Source organism: Eublepharis macularius, chromosome 6 (assembly GCF_028583425.1).
Source record: "Eublepharis macularius isolate TG4126 chromosome 6, MPM_Emac_v1.0, whole genome shotgun sequence".
In the NCBI taxonomy this organism is placed as follows: Eukaryota; Metazoa; Chordata; class Lepidosauria; order Squamata; family Eublepharidae; genus Eublepharis; species Eublepharis macularius.
Window position 1 is genome coordinate 103,456,586 of NC_072795.1, and position 24,300 is coordinate 103,480,885.

Below are 24,300 nucleotides of genomic sequence, written 5' to 3' on the forward strand. Positions count from 1 at the left end.
TATTACTGTATAGCAGCTTTGTATTTTACCTTAACTGTATTTTATTGTGTGGTGGTAGAGAGTGCCCTCAAGTCATAGTTGACTTATGGTAACCCCTGGTAGGGTTTTCAGGGCAAGAGATTAACAGAGGTGGTTTGCCGTTGCTTGTCTCTGCTCCCATGGTCTTCGTTGGAGGTCTCTCGTTCAATTACTAACCAAGGCTGACCCTGCTTAGCTTCTGAGATCTGACGAGATCAGGCTCACCTGGGCTATCTAGGTCAGGGTATTGTAGAAGCATATATAAACACGGCTTTTTTTCTGGGAAAAGAGGTGGTGGAACTCAGTGGGTTGCCCTCAGAGAAAATGATCACATGGCTGGTGGCCCCACCCCCTGATCTCCAGACAGCTCAGCAAGGAGGGCAAGCTAAACTCCCCTCTGTCTGGAGGTCAGGGGGCGGGGCCACCAGCCATGTGACCATTTTCAAGCGGTTCCGGAACTCCGTTCCACCACGTTCCTGCTGAAAAAAAGCCCTGTATAAACAAATCCTCCCCACCAAGTTCACAGGTACTTTTTGAGGCTATGTAAAGAACTTGTTGAAAAACAAGAATTCTGATCTTAATACTGTCTATATCTTAATTACTTTGTATGTTAGTAAACTGGTCCATGACTTAAGTTTCTTACTCATCAAGTCGGCTATCCCCATTCAAGCATTAGTGCTGTCCTGCAAAATTTAATTGCAATGCAATCACTGGTATATTCCTCTCCCACTGCTTATATTAGGCAATCCAAATTTTAAGTAATATACAGCATTGTTTTTCTGTACCATGCTTGTTTTTCTGTATCATGCTTGTATAAACACATGAGTTCATTTCTAATTGGATATATAAATACACAAAACACTTGCTCTGTGGGAGAGATGTGACACTGAAACGGAGTTCAAAGAATTCTGCAGCAGGCCTGAGAAACCTCTTGTACTATATGCATAAGCTCTCACCCTTGAAGTCCATATTAATTGATTCCAGGTCTAACAATTTCTAGATATCTGTGCAGCAAAGTAAATTAGATTCCCCTATACAAAACTGGCTGTGTATTCTTTACAGTTACTGTCTATCAAAAGAAGCAGTTCCTTTATTGAAATGCAGGCAGTTCTTAAATGTACAACAATTCTGGGGAGCCATTTGAACCTGTTCAGTTTACTTGGAAACTGTGTTAAAGGTACTGTCACATCATCCATAAATGAACCTTCCCCTAGATTGTCCAGTTGTTGGCATGTATCAGGTTATCTGATCTTTGTAATCGTTTAGATACCTTCTGTTTGCTGAGGCCTAGTACTAGGTAGGTAGCCCTAATGTCCAGGCTGTAAATAAGTTTAGCAGTATCATTTTTTGATAGGCACATTATAAAACAGTCTTTGATGACTAAGCCCTGATAGTTTTGTTTTGTTTTAATTTGCAACTCTAATACACAAAACACATATGTACTAATTTGCTCATCTGTCCTTTATATCATAAAAGCTATTAAAACTCTGTGGTTTTAGGGTAAGATTCCAGAGGGTCTTCTAGAAAGGGATAAACATGGCTTCCTCTCCTTTGTAACTGATCACCTGCTGGCCTTTTGTGTGAGCTTTACCAAACACACTTTACATCTGAGGGGGTTAAAAATGCAGCTTTCCTAAAACCGAACTTAGCTTCTGTATGCATGGGGTTTAAAAAAGAAGTGGGGAAAATAATTATGGTAGGTAATCTCCTTTGGCTTGCTTTATTGTGTTGTGTATATTTTTTAGGTCACTGCAGATCAGTCTCTGATGTAACATAAGATGGGCGCGGTCATAAAGATAATTCCAGAGAGAGAGTCTCATTAATCTATTGTAGCAAAATAAAACAGACGTCCCATGGCACCTTAAAGACTAAAAACATTTATTCCAGCATGAGGGTTCATGAGTCAGAACTCACTTCTTTGAACGCCATGAAGAGGTAACTCACAAAAGCTCATGCTGGAATAAATGTAGTTAGTCTTTAGGTTGCCATGGGGCTTCTGTTTTATGATTATAATGAGACATTGATGGTTATGGTATGCTCCTTTCAAGATTGTCCTGTGGATGGTAATATATATGTATGTTTTGAAATAACTAGATCATAAACAGCTGTAAATGTAGAGGAAGTTGTAATTTTGGAATGGTTAATATACATTTGATTACTAATGAAGACTTCAATTGTAAAACGCATCTGGTCTCCTATTCTACTGTTTTGTTCTCCTGTTTTAAGTTTGTGTTTTGAGCAATTGTTTTATATATGTTATGGTATTTTGAGTGGTTTTTTTACATTGCACTTTGTCAGTTGTGTATTAGATATTTGATATTTCAAAGAGTTTTTCTTTACTCTTTTCTTGGGATTTAAAACAATAACGGGCAAAATAATGAAGGCTGATATTTCCTTTGGTTTGCTTCATTTTACTTTTGCTGTCTTCTCTTCTTTTAACATTGAGTTCTTAACTTAAGTGTGCAGTCATTTTAAAAAATCACAAAAATGAAGCCTGATTTACCAAGCAAACACCACCAATAACTGCTAACTTACTAGGCATATTGTTATGTGCTACACAGGCCTTGTACTTGCTAGAAGGTTGTGCTGTCTTTACTTTTAACAAGGTTACCTCCTCTATACAATTATGAAGTCTGTTGCATAGAGCAATCAACACATGGAAATTCCCCAGAAGTGATCTACCTGAGTAGATCAATGGAGAGTTCCCTAGAATGTAGTTAAAAGAAACAATAAAGATCTCAAACGGTGCGATCCTAAGCACAGTTAGACCCTTCTAAGTCCATCAGAGTCAGTGGACTTTAGAAGGATGTAATGCTGTTTAGGATTGCATTGTAAATCTTCTCTGTAACTGCATTGGCTTCAGCTCTCAAACGTGGAGGAAAATGCCTTATTTAATAGGATCAACAAAAGCACACTCAAGTGTGGCAATTGGTGTATGCCAATATAACTTCAGTATCATCAGTTTGTATCTTGTAATTTCTTTGCTGCCCTTGTGTTGGTTTTAAATGTTGTGTACCTTTGATGGTTTGGCCTTGTGATAGCCACTCCACAGTTCAAATCCTTTGTGTAGGATTGATATCTTAAAGTGGTATAGTGATCAGCAGAATCTAGTGCTTAAAAAAAGGATTAACTTGTTTATGATAGTGTTAGCAAGCCGGTTGAAATATGCTTCAGATATTCAAAAGAGAGGTGGTCAATGAGAGAGGAAGCATAAGTCATTTATCCTCTGTTCCCCATACTGAAGAACAGAGGCAACATATAGAATGTAGCAGCAGTCAGTGAAGTCAGATCCACGAGCCAAGAGCTTTCTGAATAAACCCTTGGATTGCTTTGGGCGTTCTAACAAGTGACAAGAGAGGAAGCATGAATTACCTGAGCTTTGTCTCCCCATTGTTCTCAAAGGAGAGAATTGTCCATTTTTGCTCTTGGGGCAAAAGTTGGGCTGTCCTGATAGGGAGACAAAACACATTGGTTCCCCTTTTCATGAGAAGAGAAAATACAGAATGCTTATCCTTACTTCATTTATAGTCCGACTTTCTCACTGAGACTCAAAGTGGGTTATACACATTCAAAACAATGCAGGAAGAGCGGTATAATATATGTGACAATGTATTAAACTGGATAACAAATTTGGAGGATGACACATCAAAAACAATACATACAATAAAACAGTAAAGTACACGCAGCAGTTCAACAAAACTGGATTACAAAGTCAGAGAAGCTGTGCAACCATATGAAATGCACAATGAGCAAAGCAGTGGATTTCACAGTTGGCCCTGTCCCCTTTGCATTCCCACCACATCTTCAGGAAACATCCCTTTACTGCCTTGTTGAGCCTGTGGGCACTTTTGAAATTTTTGAAGAAGAGTGATGGGAATCACCATGTGAAGACTGCCAAGAGTGGCAAGGTCCTTAGCTAGGCGTCTTCCTGTGAAGCAAGCAGCTGTTCTCTGCAGATCCAGAGGTGATGCTTTCCAGGTCTTCTGAAGCACATCCTGCTCCAGTGACATGGATCTATTAAAGATCCCTGGCCCTAAGGAGGCCCGCCTGGCATCGACCAGGGCCAGGGCTTTCTCAGTCCTGGCCCTAGCCTGGTGGAACGCTCTGTCTTATGAGACTAGGGCCCAGCAAGATTTGTTAGCGTTTCGCTGGGCCTGTAAGTCAGAGCTGTTCTGCCAGGCGTATGGTTGATGCTAGGCGGTGCCCCCCCCCCCCCGCCACCAGCCAAGGGGAATAAAGTATATGCCCTCCCTTCCAGTGACACCTTCCATCTCCAACATATCTTCCTGGTAAAAATGCTTTGGAGATGGTGAAACAGGTGGTCATCCAGATTATGTGCTGCTATGTTTTTGTTTTTATATTTATGTAGATATTTTAAACTAGGGTATGTAAGTATTTTATGCTTTTAATGGTCTTAATGGCCTAAACTGTGAAATGTGTTTTTAAGTTTTGTTGTGATCCTCCCTGAGCCTGCTCGTGTGGGGGAGGTAGGAGTATAAATTGAATATAAATAAATAAATGAATTGCTTTGAGAATGGATTGGCTCATTGCTTTGGGAAAAATGTGTTTTCGTGATGCTAGGAAACAGACATGTGGCATCCTGGTGCCCATGAGCACCACATTGGAGAATTCAGCTGTAATGTATGTCAAAAATAGAAGTTTTAATGCAATCCTGAGCAGAGCCAGTCCAGTCTAAACCCACTAAAATCAATGGGTGTAAACTGGAGTATTGTCTCTGTTTTTCTGGTTTTTCATTGAAACCTGTGAGTTCTGTGGACTATTCCTATTCTTGTATTTTGAGTGCAACAGGATAAATTTTCTGTTGGCACAATGTGGATATGATGTAACATCATTTCATCCAAGGACTATGATTGAATGTGTTCCTGTGGCATGAAGGTTCAGTGTGTGTAGCTGAGTGTCTTTGTTTATCTTTTCCAGCCCAGCCGATGCCCCCTACCTCTCCTGATCTTGCCTCTCTTGATAAACAGAGAGGCTGTGCTTTTGAAATGCCCCTATTTTAAAAGCACTGTTAGAATTCAAGGTGTGAGGGTGGGAGAGAAATACTGAAGTACCAGTGTAGTCATTTCCTCTGCCACTGTCTTGACAAAGCTTGTAGTTAGAGTTCTCTGTACCTTAAAAACCAAGATTTGTGTAAGTCTGTAATGAGATTAAGATTATAAACTTCACTATGACATGGCACAATACACTGTGGTCTATTTCCTATTGCAATGTTTAATGTGGATGCCCTAGAATATTATTTTGTCTGTATTGTGCTGGGTGTTTATTTAAGAAAATAAAGAGGCAATTTAATTGGAAACATAATTCATCCCCTTCCAGAGCATTGCCATTTAGAGAAACACTTTGATACTTTTGGCATTGTAGATCAGTCTCCTGTTGAGCAGACTTTGGCATGTATGGTACTGAGATTCTTCTTCTTTTGAGAAACAGCAATTTTAATAGCTCAGAGTCTATTTCTTTTTTTGAGAGCAGAGAGGTAGTTTTGTGTAAATGCTGTGGCATCTCAAAGATTTTGAACTGATCGGTCAGCCAAATGACCTCGCTTGTTGCTGCAGCCAGAGCAGTCCCTGACCGAGTGAGGCTATGAGGCGGCATTCTTTAGCGGGTCAGTATGGATCCCTTATGGCAAGAGGAGGATCTATGCAGGAATTTTTACTGGGAGATCTTTGTGATGTTAGTAGGCAGAGGGTTTGTGGCAAATAGTTGGGGAGTAAAATATAATCTCAGGCTTTGATAAAGCTTGGGCTAGAAGCTGTGCTTGTATCCTAAAGAGTTTTCAGAGTTCATAATACAGATTCTGTTGAACACCAAATGTCTGGGTCTTTGGTCATCATGTGGTCTAGGAGGTTTAGTCTTTTTAAAAAAGGTTTCGTCTTTTAAAAAAATTATTTACCAAGTTTAACGTGTATGGTATGTAGGAATCTGTTGTCTTTTTTTTTTTTGCCTCTTGTAAACAAACACATTAAAAACCTGATTCCAAGTCAAGGTACAATCTGAAATGAAAATAGATTACTATGAAGGAGCGTTTCTTTCCTTGAGGAAAGACAGGATCATTCAGAGTTTTTGAAGGGTAACATTTGAGGTTTTGGATATTTTATGTACTATGTACTATATAATCAGAAGTTTCTGCCAGTTTGATTTTGATTGTTTTCTGCACAAATGTGATTTTTTGCTATTGACAAATAAAATAGACATGTAGAAATCCCCAGTGAGTTGACAAGGTGCCATATATATTTCTTTTGCAGGTTTGAAAAAGGAAGTAAATTAACCAGAAATTAGATGTGCAAGTTGTGAAAGTAAAACAGGCTTGTGAACACCAAAATATCGTGTCACAAAAATCTCTGTGTGCATGCATGCATATTTCGCATGCTCACCATGTTCAGTTAGTTGGATCCAGTACAGTGTTAAATAGAGGTGTGAGGACTTCTGCCCACTGGAGGCATTTTGGACTGCTGTGGGAGAGAGGAGCCAAGAAAGCCACACTCTGAGCTGAAGTCCTTGTGCTCACGGAAACACTATGCTGGCTCCAGTCTTGTAGTTCCTTTAAATGTTTTGCTGTATTTTAGCTAAGGTAGAAAAGACTGGTCTGGTCTTTCGTGTCCAATTAATGCTTGTATATTAAATCAGGGCTTGAGAAATCCCAGTCACCAGGGCATCTAGAAGTTTAATTGTGGTGCCTAGTATTTTCAGCAGTGGTTTCATTGGGTATCTCAGTGTAGGTGTATGTAGTTCAGTTCGGAATTTGGATTAAAATACTGAATTTTGGCTGATGCGGTAAAATCTGGGTATTCCAAAGCAAAAAACAGGTGTCCTGAATTTTTACCAAATTTTCAGACAAAATTCAGCCTCATTTACCTGACAAGATTGTTATGAGGTGGGAAGAACCATGTAAGACTTCCCCATCCCCTTTCTGAACTCCTCGGAAGAAGGACAGGATACAAATGATCAGACATAATAGATAAGATAAATTTTAATCAAGATCCTAGATGAATATTCCAGGGGATGAATTCCAGGGCGTGCACCACAGAACAAGCTGTTTCTCTCTGATGATTTTTTACTGATGGGCTGGCTGGTTCAAGTGGGAGAAGGTAGTTCCTTAGACACCTGTACTTTTGAACTGAGTCTTGAAACAAACTAGAAGCCAGTAAAAATGGTTTATAAGGATCTTCTTTACCCCATGACCTGGCCTGCAGATGTGGCACCTGCATCCCAGAGTCCCCATCATCTAGAAAGGACAACTCTGGCATAGCAGTGCTGCATGTGGTGTCCAGACTGGTGCTAAGAACCTTTTTTGTGTTACACCCATCTTATGGAACACAGGAGTGGATGACTGTTTCTTGGCAGCCTCCGCTGAGGTTGTTTAACCTAACCATCTGCTCTAATATTTCCTAGTACTGAATAAATGAATTTTAATTCAATAGTTATCCATAAGCACCATGAGAAATCAGTGATTTAAACAGACCAGTGATTAAAATAGGCTGTGAAATACTGATTTTTTTTTAAAAAAAACCTTGGGACAGGGAGCTAAATTTTCCTGCATTTCCTTGTTAAATGAGGAGCAACTTGTCGAAGCCAGCATCTTCTTCACTCCTCTGTAGCAGTTGTGTCAAAGCTAAAAATAGGAGCAGAGGAACTATTTTTGGAACGTTGTTTCTCAAAGGACGGGGGAGCAGTAAAAGAGAGCAACCTGGGAAGTGTTGCTGTTTTGTTCCTTCCTTTTCCCTTGGAGTCCATTTCAGCAATTCTAAGAATTAAATGTAATCAGACTACAGACAGGCTATGCAAGGATCTCATGTTCAAAATTTATGCAAGATTTGAAGTTATTTGGAGCTTTATGCATGTCTGTGTCTCGGTGATGAAACAAGGGCAAACGTTTCCCCACGTAGTAGGAGTGGTGTTGGCTGTTGCCATTTTTAGACTGAATGAGTGGGCTACGCTCCAAAACATAAATCTCTGCTCAGTTAACACACAACACTTTCATTGCCTTCCCTCCCTCAGAACTCGTACGATTGAGTTCTTATAGGGAAGCCAATACTGGAGACAGAGCTCTAGGGAGACATTCGTTTATCTCGTTTGTCATATTGCTCAGAAGAGCCTTATCTGTCATTGCCTGGTTAGCACCATGGAGGAATATGGTGCTTTAGAGGGTAGCATGTATTTATTTAGTTATTTGTAACCTGCTTTTGACCCCTATTGAAGACCAAGAATGATGTACATCGTTCTCTCCTCCTCCATTTTATCCTCACAACAAGATTAGTTTGAGATAGAATGACTGGCCAAATGTTGTCCAGTGAGCTTCCATGACAAAATGAGAATTTGAACCTTGGTCTCTTAGATCCTAGTTCTTCACTGTAACCATTACACCACATTAAAGGTGGGTTCTTGAACTTGCAGTCTATATTTCAAAAACAGCAGAGCTGACAAAAATAATTGAGAGGCAAGAGTTGCAAATAGGGTTGCCAGGCCTCACACACCCCTGGTGGGAAGTCTGGGGCCCGGATCTTACCTTGTGGTTTCCCTTTTCATGCATGCGCACCGTGCGTGTGCAAGCTCCTGGCTTACATGATGGCATCAGGTCTGGGAAGTGACATCATTGCATGGGTCACAGGCCACCCTGGGAGTGCTTCTGCATTCCCTAGGGGGCGAATCGGGCCTGATTGGGGCTGAATCAGGCCACTGTGGAGCACACCAGTGCTCCCACACTATGCAGCGGTCTGATTCTGGGCCGAATCAGCCCGGATTCAGCTGCTACATAGCGTAGCAGTGTTCCTGCACAAGCACTGGCCCAGTTTGGTTCCAATTCAGGAGGTGTGTTCCCCCCACCAGCCAGTTAAGCAGGGTGGGGGGAGAGTGGGCGTGGGTAGTTGTAATGATCTGTATGCAGCCATGTGGTTAAAAAATTCAAAGTGCTTTAAGTTTTCTTAAGGAGGTGGCAGTTTCACCAATAGACCCCTTCTGCTGTGTATACCACTGAACCCCCTGGAATTTTCTTCCTGAGGGTCAGCAGACCCTTAGAAACAGCATAGTGGAGTGTCTGCAGTAGGAGAGGAAATCAGTTGAAATCACTTTCCTCTTTTAAGAAAAACTGAGTGCCCCTCAGTTTTTATAATGTGGCTGGATACAGACTGTGTTGAACGGAAATGCCAGATCTGGTTGTTTTGGCTGCCAGATGGTGTGCCAAAAGAGCATAAAAGAAGCGTGCTGCCATGAGTGGACGCTATGTCATACTAACTCAGTACTCTTATGTTTTAAGTGATTATTGTTAGGAATAGCTGAAAGAGTCTCTATACCAACTAAAGCATGTCATAGGCCCCAAATTCTGTTATTTAGAAAAGTATGCCTCTGTGTCTGTTTGACCTGTAACATGGTTAAAGATGTACTAAAGAGTAATCAAAACAAATACTGTTGTTTTCTGGGCCTGGGAATCTTGCCCCACTTAAAGTCTTCTCTACTGAAATCTGAAAGGGTGTTTTGGGCAACAAAAACTAAAGACAATGTGTGTGCATGCCAAAGGTCCCTGTGCCAAAGGTCCCTATGTTGTCTGCGAAGATGTGCTGACCCCAAGGTGATTTTTTAAATGATCACCTGCAGTGCTCGTTCTTTTGATTGAATGGACTTTGTTTCTAATGAGTTTTCAGAAATGTTTTAATTAACTTGCTTTTCGCATGCCATGTTTTCCTATTTATAATGTGTATATTTTTTCCCTTCTTTCCCTAGCATTCCCATGGTTTGGCATGGATATTGGTGGAACACTTGTCAAACTGGTCTATTTTGAACCAAAAGACATTACAGCTGAAGAGGAACAGGAGGAAGTGGAAAACCTGAAAAGCATTAGAAAGTATTTGACTTCCAATACAGCCTATGGTAAAACTGGGATTCGAGATGTCCACCTCGAACTGAAAAACTTGACTATGTGTGGACGCAAAGGGAATCTTCACTTCATCCGTTTTCCAACCTGTGCTATGCACAGGTTCATACAGATGGGTAGTGAAAAGAACTTCTCAAGTTTGCACACCACACTTTGTGCCACAGGAGGTGGAGCCTACAAATTTGAGGAAGATTTTCGTACGGTATGTTGGAATTTCATACATTTTTTATTAAGGAGCATTCCTCTAGGGTGGTAGTACTGCCAAATCAAATACAAGAAAGTGTTTCTGTCAGCCAAACTTATAACATCTTACAAACATCTTACAAACTTACAATACCTTAAAGGTACATAATGCCAAGGTTTTTTGTATGGTGCAGAAATCTGGATTTAGGCTGCTTCTGGGGGAATGGATTACATTATATTCAGAAATAGCTCTAAGAGCTGAATTGGGTGAAATATCGATAGAAGCTAAGACATGGATAAAAGCATTTCTTTTAAAGGAAAGATTTCAAAATCTGAGGGAGGGCCCACTCTACTTGGACTCATTCAGACAGATAAATGTAATAGTCAATGGGATCAACTATTGGGAAAGAAAATGAAATGCCTAAGGATAACAAACAACAGAGACCAAAGATATAATTAGACAAAAATGCATGTCAGGTAGTTGGACATTACTAGTATGCAGGGCTTTTTTTCAGGAGGAACGCGGGGGAACGGAGTTCCGGAACCTCTTGAAAATGGTCGCATGGCTGGTGGCCCCGCCCCCTGATCTCCAGACTAAGGGGAGCTTAGATGGCCCTCCGCGCCACTCAGTGGCACGGAGGGCAATCTAAACTCCCCTCTGTCTGGAGATCAGGGGGAGGGGCCACCAGCCATGTGACCATTTTCACTGAGAGCAACCCACTGAGTTCCACCACGTCTTTTCCCAGAAAAAAATCCCTGCTAGTATGTCTGTTAGGGCGTGGAGGGTATGTTTGATTCTTTACTTAGGTATTGCCTTCCTCGTGCAACTGCCGACATATTTTTATCAATTGAAAATACCAAAGTTCAGAAGAGCCTTTACTCTGGCAAGAATGAATGCTCTTCCCTCAGCGGTTATAGAGGGTAGATACAAGAAAATACCATATGTCAACAAAACATGCAGCTGCCCATAGGATAAATATGAAACCATTGAACATATGATTGTAGAATGTTCCATATTTAATGAGTTGACGTTAGCTTAATCACCCCTCTACTTAAAAATATGGAACTATCTGATATGAGAGCGCAGGTGACATGGTTACTATAGGATACAAATGATTCTGTTACTCTTTCTGTGGTAAAATATATAGGGGGAATAATTTAATACCAGAGAAATGACATTAAGGTTCTTCCCATTTTAATTCCTGCTTAAGGCGATAACCATATGAGGAGTAATCGATACATAGATATAAAGAGAGAGTGTGTTTCTGTCAGTCAAACTTGCAACATCTTTTTGTTACTTCACATCTGAAAAGAGCTGTTTGAAATAGCCTTTTCTCTTTGGTTAAGTGGGTGTGTTTGCCAATATCTATTGTATCATGTTAAGAAATATGCCATATTGAATATTTCCCTCCTGATTGATCAGTTGTTATTAGACCGACAATGACCTACATGAGTTGTGGCCTCATATTCAGTTGGTAAACCTCTGAACACCACTACTAGAAGGCCTGTATGTCTATACCAGTTGATCCTCTAGGGCAACTTGTTGACCCCTCTGTGAAACAGGATGCTGGACTAGATGGATAACTGGTATGATCCAGCAGGGCACTAGTTAAACTTCTATATCAAACTCTTGGTGGGATACCTGAATAGTGGACTGTATTTGACTTGGTGGGTACCATGTTTTGCAGGCCTAGATTGACGCAAGCTGTATTCTAACATTTTTAACATGCATTGGTTCGACTGGGATATTAATGGAGCCAGTTCACCATTATAAATGAAATGCTTAGTATTTTGAATACTGTCACAAGTGATATTTCAGTTCTACATCATTCATTACACAGAACTGAATCATGTTTCCTCTGTGGCTGCAGAAGTTGGGGAAAGGACACTGGAGTCTGAAAACAGACCAGATTGTCGGACTGTTGGTTTTAGTGTATGGTTTTCAATCTTAGAGAACCAGCAATTGATGGTCTAGAACTTCGGGCTTAGATCCAGAGTCGTGTTTCCATGGGTGCAAGGACTTCAGCCGGAGTAATGAGATTTTCAGCTCCCCCCCCCCCAGCCCCAAATGCCCCCTGAAATGGAGCTCCTTGGGGACAGGGTTTCAGGAACAGCATTTGGGGGCCATTTGGGCTGCAGCAGGAGGGGCGAGGTGAGAAAATTGCACTCCATGAGCAGAGGTCCGTGTACCCACAGAAATGCTGCTATGGATCCATATCACCATCCAGCTTCCATCATATCCAAATTCAAGAACTTCCCTTATTGTACTTTTCAGCTGCAGATTCATGTGTATAAGTGTAAGCATGGGGAAATAGAAGTGGGCAGCAGAGGTGCATAAGGGGGTAACACACCCCCAGCCTCTAGATAAGATTATTAAGGGGCTCTTTCCTGAGGAGGCATTGGGCAGAACGCATGTTGCCTGCTCTACATGCCAGCTTCCTGATCCTCCAATCTTGTGTTAAAATCCTGCAAGATTCTGAATTGGACCGCTGTAGAATTTTTTAAAAAAATTTGCAACCAGTACAGTTCTTTATGAGAATTGGCAATATTTTATGTTGCTGCCTGATGAAAAGATTGAATGTAACTTGTATCAACTACCTCTTAAGTTTTTTGAATTGATACAGATTGTCCCCAGGCAGTATTTCAGTCCAAGTCCATACATAAAATTTTAATTCAGCTGTGAAGTGCTGCCTCTAGTTTATAGGATGATCATTGATAAATCATGTCATAATAGAGTAATTGCACTTTAAAGCTAGAGGAAGTCATTCATTTTAAAGGAGTCCAAAGTGATTTCCCATGGTGTATGCAAGCAATATTTTTCCTTCCCACTATTGCTTCTGGTTGAAGCGAATTTGGAAACCATAAAAGACCCTGTTTGCAAGAAGCAAAAATGGGCTGAGTGCACATACCCAGAGCACTGGTCCTTTTTGCATACAAGCCTCTCTCTGACCTAATAAAATAGCAGTAAAATCTCTTCAGTGATCAAGCCTCCAGTGTGGTGGAGGTTACTTTGTGTGGTTACTTTGTGACAAGCTTGTTGTCAGCCAAATGGGAAACACACTTCGCCTGAAACTTCCTGTACAAATAATACTTTTAAAAATATTACTTTAGCAATTGCCTTTTGTGCAACTCAGACAGTACAAAGTACTTGAGCAAAACCTTTTGACCCCTTTTGTTAGTTTTATGCTGTATCAAAGGGTGTTCACTTATTAACTTCTCTTGCAGATTGCTGACTTGCAGCTACATAAGCTAGACGAGTTGGACTGCTTGATCCAGGGCCTGCTTTACGTGGATTCTGTGGGATTCAACGGCCATCCAGAGTGCTATTATTTTGAAAATCCTGCAGATCCTGAACGGTGTCAGAAAAAGCCTTATTGCCTTGATAATCCGTATCCTATGTTGCTGGTTAACATAGGCTCCGGGGTCAGCGTCTTAGCAGTATATTCCAAGGACAACTACAAGAGAGTTACAGGGACCAGGTGAATACATTGTCTGAGGAGACCAGCTTTCTTCTGAAATGGAATGTCAGTTGATCTAGATGAGAAGTTTCAAATCTGTCACAGCAGGTCTCTCTCTAGATCAGGTGAAAGTTGATTTACACATTAACTGCTTGTCTTCGTTCCTTGCTATCTACATCTGTGAGGCTATACAAAGGGGCCCTGAAATGCAGACTCAAAGGTATGTGTCCTACCTAAGCCTGAAGGAACTTCTTGCAGCCGAAGTTGCTGCCTTCTCCAGCAAGTGGCTCTTCCATTGGAATGGAAGAAGGCTCCTTGGGCTGAAGGAAGGCTTCAGACTTTGCTCAGTGGACCTTCATCCTAAGGTCTGTTTTCAGCACTGTTGACTGGATCATCCAAGCCGTGGTGGGCTCTAGTGAACAGAGAAGCTTTGTTGGGAACAGGTAAAATAGAGGTCTGTCTCACTGAATGCCCTAGAATTTCAGTCAGCGCAGCTAGGTAGGATTTATTTTAAGCTCTGCAAAATACAAAATAAAGGCTGCATCTGCTTGTGCTTAGCAATGTCTGTAACTGTCATTGCTTTACCTTATGTTTCAAGCTCTGAAATAGACCTTAGAACACTCATCAAAGCTTACAAGCATGTTCATGCAAGCCAAGGAGGTGGTTTCATTTTTTAAAAAGCTAAAGGGGAAAGAGCCAAACAACCTGGAACTATCCCATGGATTACATTTTTGTTTAAAGCAACCTGCCTTAAGGGTGTGTTAAACAGTTTTAAAAGACATGTATAAATATTGACATGTGAAATAGCATAGGAAGGGCAAACCAAATCTCCTGCAAGTTGTCAGTCCCACTTGTCTTCCTTGAATTGTGCAATTTCAGCATCCTTGGATATGCCCCTTCTTCAAAGGAGCAAATAGGAAGTAAGAAAGAAAACTTCTTATACATGCTTCCAAGCATGTATAAAGCATTTCACTCTCACCACTGAGCAGCCACAGCCTTTGTCGTTGCACATTTGGAATTAAGGAATAGGGTTTTGTCCGGAACAGATTCCAGTCACTTCCACGCTGGCTCGAGTCCTGAAGCCTTCTTTCTTAGCAGCTAATTCTTTGGAACTGAGCCTTGCTTCTGTGTCCTTTCAATCTGTTTTGGCAACACAGTACCAAGAAAAATTGAGAAGCTTTGAAAGCTTATGGCTGATGGTGGTATTTGGGGTATCATTACTGATGCCACGTCTGGCTGAACTCCTTCATTTTCACCCCGTATATTTACAAGCTAATTGACTGATTTATATCCTGCTTTTCCAACTACAAAATCTTCCAGTTTTTGCGTGCCAAGATGTGTCCCTTTGGCAAATAAAGTGTTCAACATTGTTTTTGTTTCCTGTGGGCTGTCCAGTGGAGAAACTGGCAGCAAAGCAGACACCAGAATTTAATCCATTGCAAATTATATGTGAACATGTTAAGAGAATTAAGAAGGATCAGACAGACCAAATCTGTGTGTGTGAAATATTCATAAAGGAATTTCCATGAGGACAGTATTAGTGGTAAAATAAATTCAAATAAAAGAGCCAAGTTGTATTTACAATCTCTTTTATATCATCACAAGTTGATTTTTACGAATTATAGAGTTGAAAGGGGCCATCCAGACCATCTAGTCCAACCCCCTGCCCAGTGCAGGATCAGCCTAAAGCATCTAGTCTTAGATTTTTCTTAGTCTTAGAGATGTATAGTAGGGCAATGACATGGGGAAGAAAGATGACTGGTACCTGAAAATGCAAAATACCTAAGCATCAAACAAAAAGAAACTTTATTGTTATCTGTTACTTTCTCTTAGTAATTTCAAGTTTTTCATATTTGGGCATCTAGTGTTTTTCCTGTTTTCCTTTCCCTCCATATTGGTTTACAGAATGTCTCATTTATTTATAGTTAGAAGGTCATCTCTTCAGTAAAATTAATTTTCAACAGCATATTTTCCTAATTGCAGCTGCTATTATTTATGGCCATCTATTTTAATAAAATATTTTAGTTGCTAGCAAAGATGTTTTCAAAAAATGTTGTCTCCTGATCAAGATTCACAAACCCAACAGCCATCATTTTGAGGAGAGTCTGGGTGGTCTTATAGAAGGGGATCTCACATCTGTAAAGATTCTACAAGTTCTGGACTGAAAGGGTGTTGAATGCTCTTCGTGCTTCTAACTAGTTCCGTGAAATGTAGCCCTCTGGAACAAGTTGATAAATCATGGTCTTGCTAAAAGCCAGTTGCGTATATATAAATTTAGATAAGACCCTGGTAGTTATGGAAATAGATACAGTTTAATTCTATGTCTTTTAAAGATGATAAGCAGCTATGTGGGAAAGATATTTTAGTAGGAGCCATAATCCTAACAGTTTGTATTCACTGATAACAACTTTTGAATCAATTACACATCATGTATTATTAAAATTTGCATGCAGTACAGGAATGTATGTTCACAGAGATATTGCTCCTTTAAATGTTACAGTTTTAGCAGGTGCACCTTTCTGTAACATATGTTGCTGGTCCAGCTCACAGGCAGTCCTGTTTGCATGGTGAAAATGCCCCCCTACCCTAACATGGGATAACATGACACTAGAGCACAGATTGTAAGTCTTATTTATGCAGCCATTCTCCTCTTTTGTATCAGAGGGGGAAGAATCACACAAATGGGGCATGTATATGTATAGCCATAGATGCCCACCATCTCCAAGTGCAGGATTAATAACCAAGCATACAAACTAGTTCATAGTGATCATAGATATTATTCTCTGACAAAACCACCAAATAACTAAGTGCATCTTACCGCAGCTATCAAAATCTCCCTTATCCATGCATAATGGAGTTGTAGTCTGTGGGGCTCTTCTGGAGGAAGGTATTTGGAGCATAAAGGATGGATTATAAGTACGCATAACTTGGGCAGTTGTAAAGTGGCTGAAATTACTCTTCTCTTCCTCCAGTCTTGGTGGTGGTACATTCCTGGGACTATGTTGTTTGCTGACTGGCTGTGAGACCTTTGAAGAAGCTCTAGAAATGGCAGCTAAAGGGGACAGCACCAACGTTGATAAACTTGTGAAAGACATTTATGGAGGAGACTACGAACGGTTTGGCCTTCAAGGGTCTGCTGTAGCATCAAGGTACATATCCACAGGTCACATGGAGATTATGCTGTGCCTGGTATTACATAGCACTAGGCTTTATGCGTGATACTGATCTCATCCTACTGCTCACCCTGGGTCTTCCTGTCCTGTTCGGGAAATGATAGTCCTCCCAAAGGGAAGCCTTGCTAATCTCATGCAGCAAAAACAACAGTACCATATGGTGCCTTCAAGTCTAACAAACATCTTGTGACGTGACGTGACTGAACGGTTGAAAGTAGGGTGGGTGGGTAGGTGGGTGGGTGAGAGAGAGTACAATACAATGTCTATTGGGAGAGGGAACCATTGTGCAAGAGGAGATTAGAACATGAGCAAACATTCTGAAAGCAGAGGTACAACAAGTGATTCAGTCTATTAAACCACTTTACATGCATTGTCATAATCGATTGCCAAAGTTGGGTGTGCCTAGGGCAGTCCAGACCAACAGGCTTGTCAAAACCTAAGCCTGCTGCTGGAAAAAAAATGGCTAACCATGGTGAAAGTTAACCACGTTCTGTAGTTTTAACCCTACCTACAACCTAAAATGTAGTGAAATTAGAGTTAACTGGTTGAGCTAAGCCCTGCTTGTGGAGATCATGTTCGGGGAAACACCATCAACCTTTACTCCTCACATTTCAAGCAGAGTAACCACGAGGACATTTGTATATCCTGTTTTTCTCCTGACACAAGCAAGACCCATCGTGGGCCTTACTGCTTTTGTCATGGTTAAAACAAGCCATGATTTTATAATCCAAGGTATTTATTTATTTACTTCATTTATACCCTGTCTTTCTCCCCAATGGGGACCCAAAGTGGCTAACATCCTCCTCCTATTCTCCATTTTATGCTCATAACAACAACCCTGTGAGATAGGTAAGGCTGAGAGAAAGTGACTGGCCCAGGGTCACCCAAAAAGCTACCATGGCAAAGTAGGGATCTGAAACTGGGTCTCACAGATCCTAGTCTGATACTCTTAACTGTTACACCTTAGCATTTCCTTTTTCTTTTTAGTTCTGCATTCCAACAGCAATTTTCCCTTAAAATAACAGACTGACCGGAGAGTCAGTCTGTTTGCTTCTAACATATATTTAAGCCCTCTGATGGGATGCTTACAAGTAAAGCAAACCATAGTTATGCATCAGGTCTTTGTGGGACATCAAGAACTGAGCCTCAGTTCCTTCAGTCCATTGATTGATACTTGTATCCTGTACCTCTGTTTTCTGGGAGTGTTGCTCCCAGATAAATTTGTTAGCCTTTATCGCGGGGCTCTTTGAAGTTCGCTCACTGATAAATATTCAGAATGCGCAAAGCTCAGGCTTTCAGTTTAAAATACAATAATGATATTTTAAGAAACCAGTCCTAGTTCACTGTAGATAGTATTGCTTATTGGTTTGCAGAATTCATATGCTTATCTTTTACACTGAATCATGAATTCTTTTATTGATAATATATCCCAGACAAACTATTTAAAAACTTATTCATAGAAGTATTGGCCTTTTGAAAAATGTAAGATCACATCCTCTAGTATTATCACGCAGCTTTGGCCACATGATGAGCAAAGAGAAGCGGGATTCCATCAGTAAAGAGGACTTGGCAAGAGCAACTTTGGTCACCATCACCAACAACATCGGCTCCATTGCTCGGATGTGTGCCCTGAATGAGGTAAGGCTGTGTCTCTTGGCAAGCTATGAAAGCTACTGCTGTGCCCCCAGAAGTTTTTGGACCTCCAGTTTGTTTGATCCCATGCCGTTCAAACGCTTCCACAGTAGATCATCTTGCTATCACTTGATGCTTTGGCCCACAGGCTTGTCTTTAAATGGTTGCAGATAATTTTAAAGTTACTCTTTCCCTCTTCTGCTTCCTGCTGTTTTACCCTTTGAACTCCCCAAACGGCAGCTCCTGGGAGCCAAGGGACCCATATGGAAATGTGTGGTGGTTGCTGCCTCAACAATTGTCTCTTCCTTCTGCTTCTCCATGGGTAACATTTGGTAATGACCCAGCGCGTGACATGGTGTCCCCATGATGCAGGTTTCTTCACCTTTGGTCCCCTGCATTAGTTTGATGCTTGTGATCATGGGGTCAGGCTCGACAAGAGGACACCATGTCACATTATGTGTATTACTAGATGTTGCTAGTGGAGGAGGAGATACCCAGTTTTCCAGTGGCAACCATGTATCAGCCATAAGGACTAATTCCAGCTTGATGAGTTTGGTGGAAGAGTAAGATAAAAATGTAGCAACTTTTTTAAAAAGTACAGTTGAATTGCTTTGTCCAGAGCACAAAATAATTGTTTCCATTCTTTTGTAACTGAGGCTGCCTTTGAAATAAACCTGAATGCTCATCAGCTAATTTTTTGACGTAGGTTGATGGAAGTCTCTTTAATCAGTAGCCGTCCTGGTCATCTTTCTCTTTGCTTTCAGCTTCTTTACAGTGTTGCCTTGTGGCATGGAGTTCAAGCAGCATTGTACAGGGCTATCAAAGCAGAGAGAGTTAACCACTGCAAGCAGCAAAGTTTTAGTTTGGCCTGTGCCAACAGCATGATATATTTTGTTGCTAACAGAGGATTCTGTCTTTCTTGCTTGATGTGAAAAGCTTATGAGAACATGTACAGATAGGATTTTCACTACAGTCTCCCTCTTGCTTCAGATGAGTAGCATTGTCTGTTATTATTCTTTGCTCGCAGAAGCAGACTGGTGTTGTGTAGGATGCTTACATCTGCATCTCAGTGATCCAGCCATGTTTTTAATTTATAATCCATAATAAGGGTCTGCTTCACAAGATGGTTATAAAGGTTACTGAGATATTGCATTTGAGGTGCAACAAGCACTTTGGAAAAGTGTGGAATGAATCCTAACCTTAAAGTATTGTCTGATTTTACTAGGACTGTGATTGGAAGGAAAGCCCTGCGTTGTCCAGACAAGTAGATTTCAGAGGTGCATACTTAATATTAGCCCTTATCATATTTGCACTTGAAGAACTCCAAACAAAAATAACTTGCAACGATTCTTTTTTTTAAAAAAAGAGTCAATGCTTTATGTAGTCACCAACCTCAAGGGTGATAATTAGGCTGCCAGCTTTGAGACTCAAACTGCACTATCAGAACAAAGCTCTTAGTGCTATAAATAATGTGATCTTGAACATTTTTTTATCACATTCTTTCCAAAGTAGTTCAGGCATGTTAAATACTGGTGGATTTTGCAAAGAACTTCAGCGTATTACTCCATCTGTGCAGGCCTAACAAGGATGTCCTCTTCTTGGTATATATTATATCAAGTGTACAACATTGGTTTAAAAACTATTATGAAATGCCTGGTGTTTGGGTTATTTTCTGTACAGAGCTCCTTGGCATATGCACAGACTCCTGCCAGAAGTACTAGTTATGAACCCATAGCATAGGCCTCTTCACTGTCATGAATATCAGAGCTCCAGAGAACACATGAAGTCCCCCTCCAGTGTATCATCATTAAACATAGAAAATTGGTCCTGATGTTGTGTTGAACAGTGTAATTTATACCTGAGAAAAGACTATTTCATACCCTTGGAAGTGTAGCTCAGAAATGCACAGGATTGGATTTGATACAAGTGTATTTGGAGACAAATGTTTTTATAAACATTTCTCTAGAATAGATCTTCCATTAAAAAAAAATATGGTAAGGCTAAATATAATGGTTTATAGTGTACATTTCCAGACATCCTAATGTCACGCAACACACATGGAACGTGTGGACATCTGGAAATGACCACTATAACATCTTCCTGGCGCGATTTCTGATGTCATTGTGCCACGATCCCATTTTCATGGCACGATGATGTCAGAAATCGCTCCAGGAAGACGTCCTTGTTCTATGAGTGTTGTGCGACGTAAGGACGTGTGGAAACAACCAGTGTCTTGTACAGAGCCACTTGATTGCTGACAGCAAGGAGAAATATTTTTTAGATGACTATACTGGACAGTGTCTGTAAATTAGAAAACATTCTGCCTAATCACGTGTGCACTTACATGGAAGCAGTCCTCCTTTATCAGAGGGTGTTGCAACCCCCTGCCCCTTTAATAAGAAGTTGTTGAGGGTTTTTCCCTGTCCTGTTGTATTGATGTGCTATGAATGGCACAGTTATATATGGGCAGTCAGACTAATTATTGTGGACTTACTACAAGGCTATAGCAATCAGTGCTACTTTGCTTTTTAAAAATGTTATTATTGCTAAGTAAAAATGAAGAGAATGACATTTCCCTCAACATAACGTTGCAACAGCAGCAGAAAGGAACTGCTTCAGAATATTGCATGAAACATTTACCTATATCCCAGAAAGCTATTCATCTCTTGGTATTATCCTGTCAAAATAAGGTTGTCTAATTTTGGTTGTCCTTGAGTCCCTTCAGGCCATGAGGCAGAACAAGCACTGAATAAAGCAGTAGGAGTATGCAATTTGAAAATGGCATCTCATTTAAATACGTATCTTTTTTTTACTTGTTTCACTTAAATTTTGCAGAATATTGATAGAGTGGTGTTTGTTGGAAACTTTCTGAGAATCAACATGGTCTCCATGAAGGTACTAGCATATGCCATGGATTACTGGTCAAAAGGACAACTCAAAGCTCTCTTTTTGGAACATGAGGTAAAGGCTGTTTGAAAGAAGACTTAACTATTGTTAATCTTTTGGACTGCCTTACTTGCAAAGTGAGGTGGGAGACCCAAACTGTTCACCGCTTATATTGTGACACTCCTGCTTAAAGTAATTTCTGGCTGATGGTCAGAATCCATGTATTACCCTGAAGGCATCAAAGGCTTTTCTTTAACACCTTTAGAACAGAAAATTAAATATACAGCTTGCCATGAAAGCTTTCATAGGGTCTTTTCCCATATCATACTGCAGGGTCCCCAGTCTTTTTGAGCCTACAAGCACCTTTGAAATTCTGACGTGCTATGGTTGGCACAGCCACAAAACGGCTGCCACAGGAGTTGGAGCCAGCTACAAATGATTGCTGCGACTTACCTTCAGTCATGCAGTGAAGAACCTTGTGCTATGGTGCCAGCTACTGTCAAAACAACAGTTTTAAAATTCTGCACAGCCAATCAGTAGCCTTGCTGGGCAAAAGCTCACCAGGCCCTGCCCACTTTCTAAAAATACTTAGGCAATTTTTGGAAGTCTCTGTCTTCTTCCTCAGATGCAGAGAGACGTAAAATGCATGGGACGCTCTCCATTGCAATCTCAACATAGATGGATAGTAAATACAGGAAAGCGTACTCCCTATTCAGATGGTGACAATTCACTTTTAAAGGGCCTAGCACTTGACTCAATTCAAGCTTATCATGATAACAGCTGTGTAGCATCATGAATTAGCGTGAACAAAATGATGTTTAGGAGTTTGTGTCTTGTTCTCAGTTTATAGTACAAGTGAAGTGTTGAATCTTTTATTGGGCAAACTGGAATTTGTTCATGGAAGGAGTTAGCCTGATTTATTCTCAGGCTTGCATGCTTCCTCTCCTCCTCCCTTTGCATCATGAGCCAAGAGGAAAGATTTGCTGGTTTAGGAAGTAATTAACAAACTTCAAGTTTGTTGTGATGTCTAATTTTGAGTGTAGCAACAAACTGGAAGTTTCTTTCCTATCTACAATCTGGGATTCTAAACCATAGGCTTTCCCCACTTTAGAATTCCAGGTTGTGGACAAGAAACTCCAGATTTGTGGATACACCTGAATTAGAATGTCACAACATTCTGAAGTTAGAAGACTTCCTAAATGTTGAATTTGAAGGAAGAGCACACAGACCTCAGAATAAAGCAGATAAGTTGGCAGTTTCTAAATCACTATGACAACAATGCAACAACACTTTCCTGAGAGTAGACTGCATTGAGTAAGATTTTGAGTAGAGATGTTTAGAATTCTACTGTTAGGTTCTTGATGTTCTCAGATCTGTATGTTTTGAAAGAGCTACATTATTTTCCTTTTTGTCAAACACATTGTTCTCTGACAGCTTGACTAACTTTCCCCCTTATTTTGAAGGGTTATTTTGGTGCTGTTGGGGCCCTGCTAGAATTGCTGAAAATGACAGATGATCAGTGATGGACACCCCCGCCCCCGCCCCCTCCCTGGAGGAGTGCAAAACCTGTGATGCTGCTGCAAGTGTGATAGTTGCTGGGAGCACGGGAGACAAGCCATGATGGAAGTTCTACCTGCTGGATTTGTAAATAATAATTTAAACTCCTTGTAGCTAATCATTTAACTTTAGGGTTGGAAGCTAACTTGATCATTGATGCTAGGAAACTTTTAAAAAGGCATTTTTATCTGTATACAGTTTTTTTTAAGAGAAAAAAATGTGCAATGTGGCCAAACTGGCAGATTCTATGGATTGTGTTTAAAAATATGGGTACCATATGGGGGGAAAAGGGACCTGATATAAGACACTGGTTTTATTTTATTTTTTTTCTTCTGGGGTTTAATGATCTAGTGTGGTAATTCTTCATTTGGTAATTGCTCTAGGAGATTTTTTAAAAAAACCTTTTTCATGACGTTTCATGATTTGCTGTTGGTTTCAAATGAAACTGCAAAACTGGCAATTAGTGCGAGCACTAAAGTAATTTAATCTTTGTTGCCTTCATTTTGTGGAATTTTCCCCATTTCCGCCTCCAAATCACCTTTTCTTTGGCTGCTTAAGTTTGCAATAACAAGAGGTGCCATGAGATGTGCCATCAGAGCCCCTGAAAACAGGAAGAAGACCTCATGCTTTCCTGATGGACAATTCCCTTTGGAAATTCACTTGTCGAGTTAATCATTCCTTGCAGTATCTAAAAACCCTCATTTATAGAAACGATTCCTGGGTTGAAGAAGAAGCCTGTTTTTCAAAACAGTAAACTGGTTTCTGGATTGTTAACCTTTCAGACTGCTGATGGGGCATTCACCTGACAGAATGCTCCTCCATACAAAAGAAAAATGCCTCTTCTTCCTGACCTGAGTTTTTACTTGTGAGAAATGTTTTGTGTTTTATTTAAATATGAAGGCGTGCGCCTCCCCCCATCTGCAGCCTGAAGCAGTACATTCCAGATCTCATTCTCCAGATGAGAAGGATTGCCATCTTCTCTGCAATATGTGAGGAAGAAACTTTTTATGACACTCTCAGCAGATGAAACGAACACAACTGCAGATGTTATGTGATAATGTTAGACAACGCGGTCCATTTTCATGTTGGGAATTCATGTATGCTAATTTTAAAACATTCTTGTTGCTATTCACAAGAGGTGAATAATTATACTAAAAGTTAGTTCCCAACTTTTAGAAGTGGAATGAATCCATGTGTGTTATGAATGATTAAATCTAGAAATTAAGGTCTGCAGAGAGCAGTTTATTTTACCAAATCATCTTCTGCTTTGCAGGCTGGTGTTGGAAAGGCAGTACTACTGTGCCATAGCATACAGGATCCATCAGAGAGGTCAATGCATGTTTTCAAAAACAAAAGTTCTCTGACACATTAATTTGTTTTTGTTTTGAACAAAGTATTTTGATTTTTTTTTAATCTTCAGAACCTTTATTAAATTGATACTAACTGAAGTGTTCACTTGATCTGGTAGAAATAAAAGCCCATTACTGTTGTGATGGTTTTCAATGCA

At 40.4% G+C, this 24,300-nt stretch overlaps 1 protein-coding gene across 3 annotated transcripts in view; it reads left to right on the forward strand.

Annotated features, from left to right (window-relative positions):
• PANK1 (pantothenate kinase 1) overlaps window positions 1–24,300 on the forward strand; it is a 30,761-nt gene extending 6,461 nt beyond the window's left edge. For 2 of the 3 annotated variants that reach the window (XM_054984199.1, XM_054984202.1), the window contains exons 2-7: window positions 9,754–10,106; window positions 13,313–13,566; window positions 16,518–16,694; window positions 18,233–18,356; window positions 21,186–21,311; window positions 22,700–24,300. In XM_054984199.1, coding sequence (XP_054840174.1) covers window positions 9,754–10,106; window positions 13,313–13,566; window positions 16,518–16,694; window positions 18,233–18,356; window positions 21,186–21,311; window positions 22,700–22,759 — 1,094 coding nt within the window. In that variant the 3' untranslated portion in view covers window positions 22,760–24,300. The remainder of the gene's footprint in view (window positions 1–9,753; window positions 10,107–13,312; window positions 13,567–16,517; window positions 16,695–18,232; window positions 18,357–21,185; window positions 21,312–22,699) is intronic. The other variant, XM_054984200.1, reaches the window with a different exon arrangement.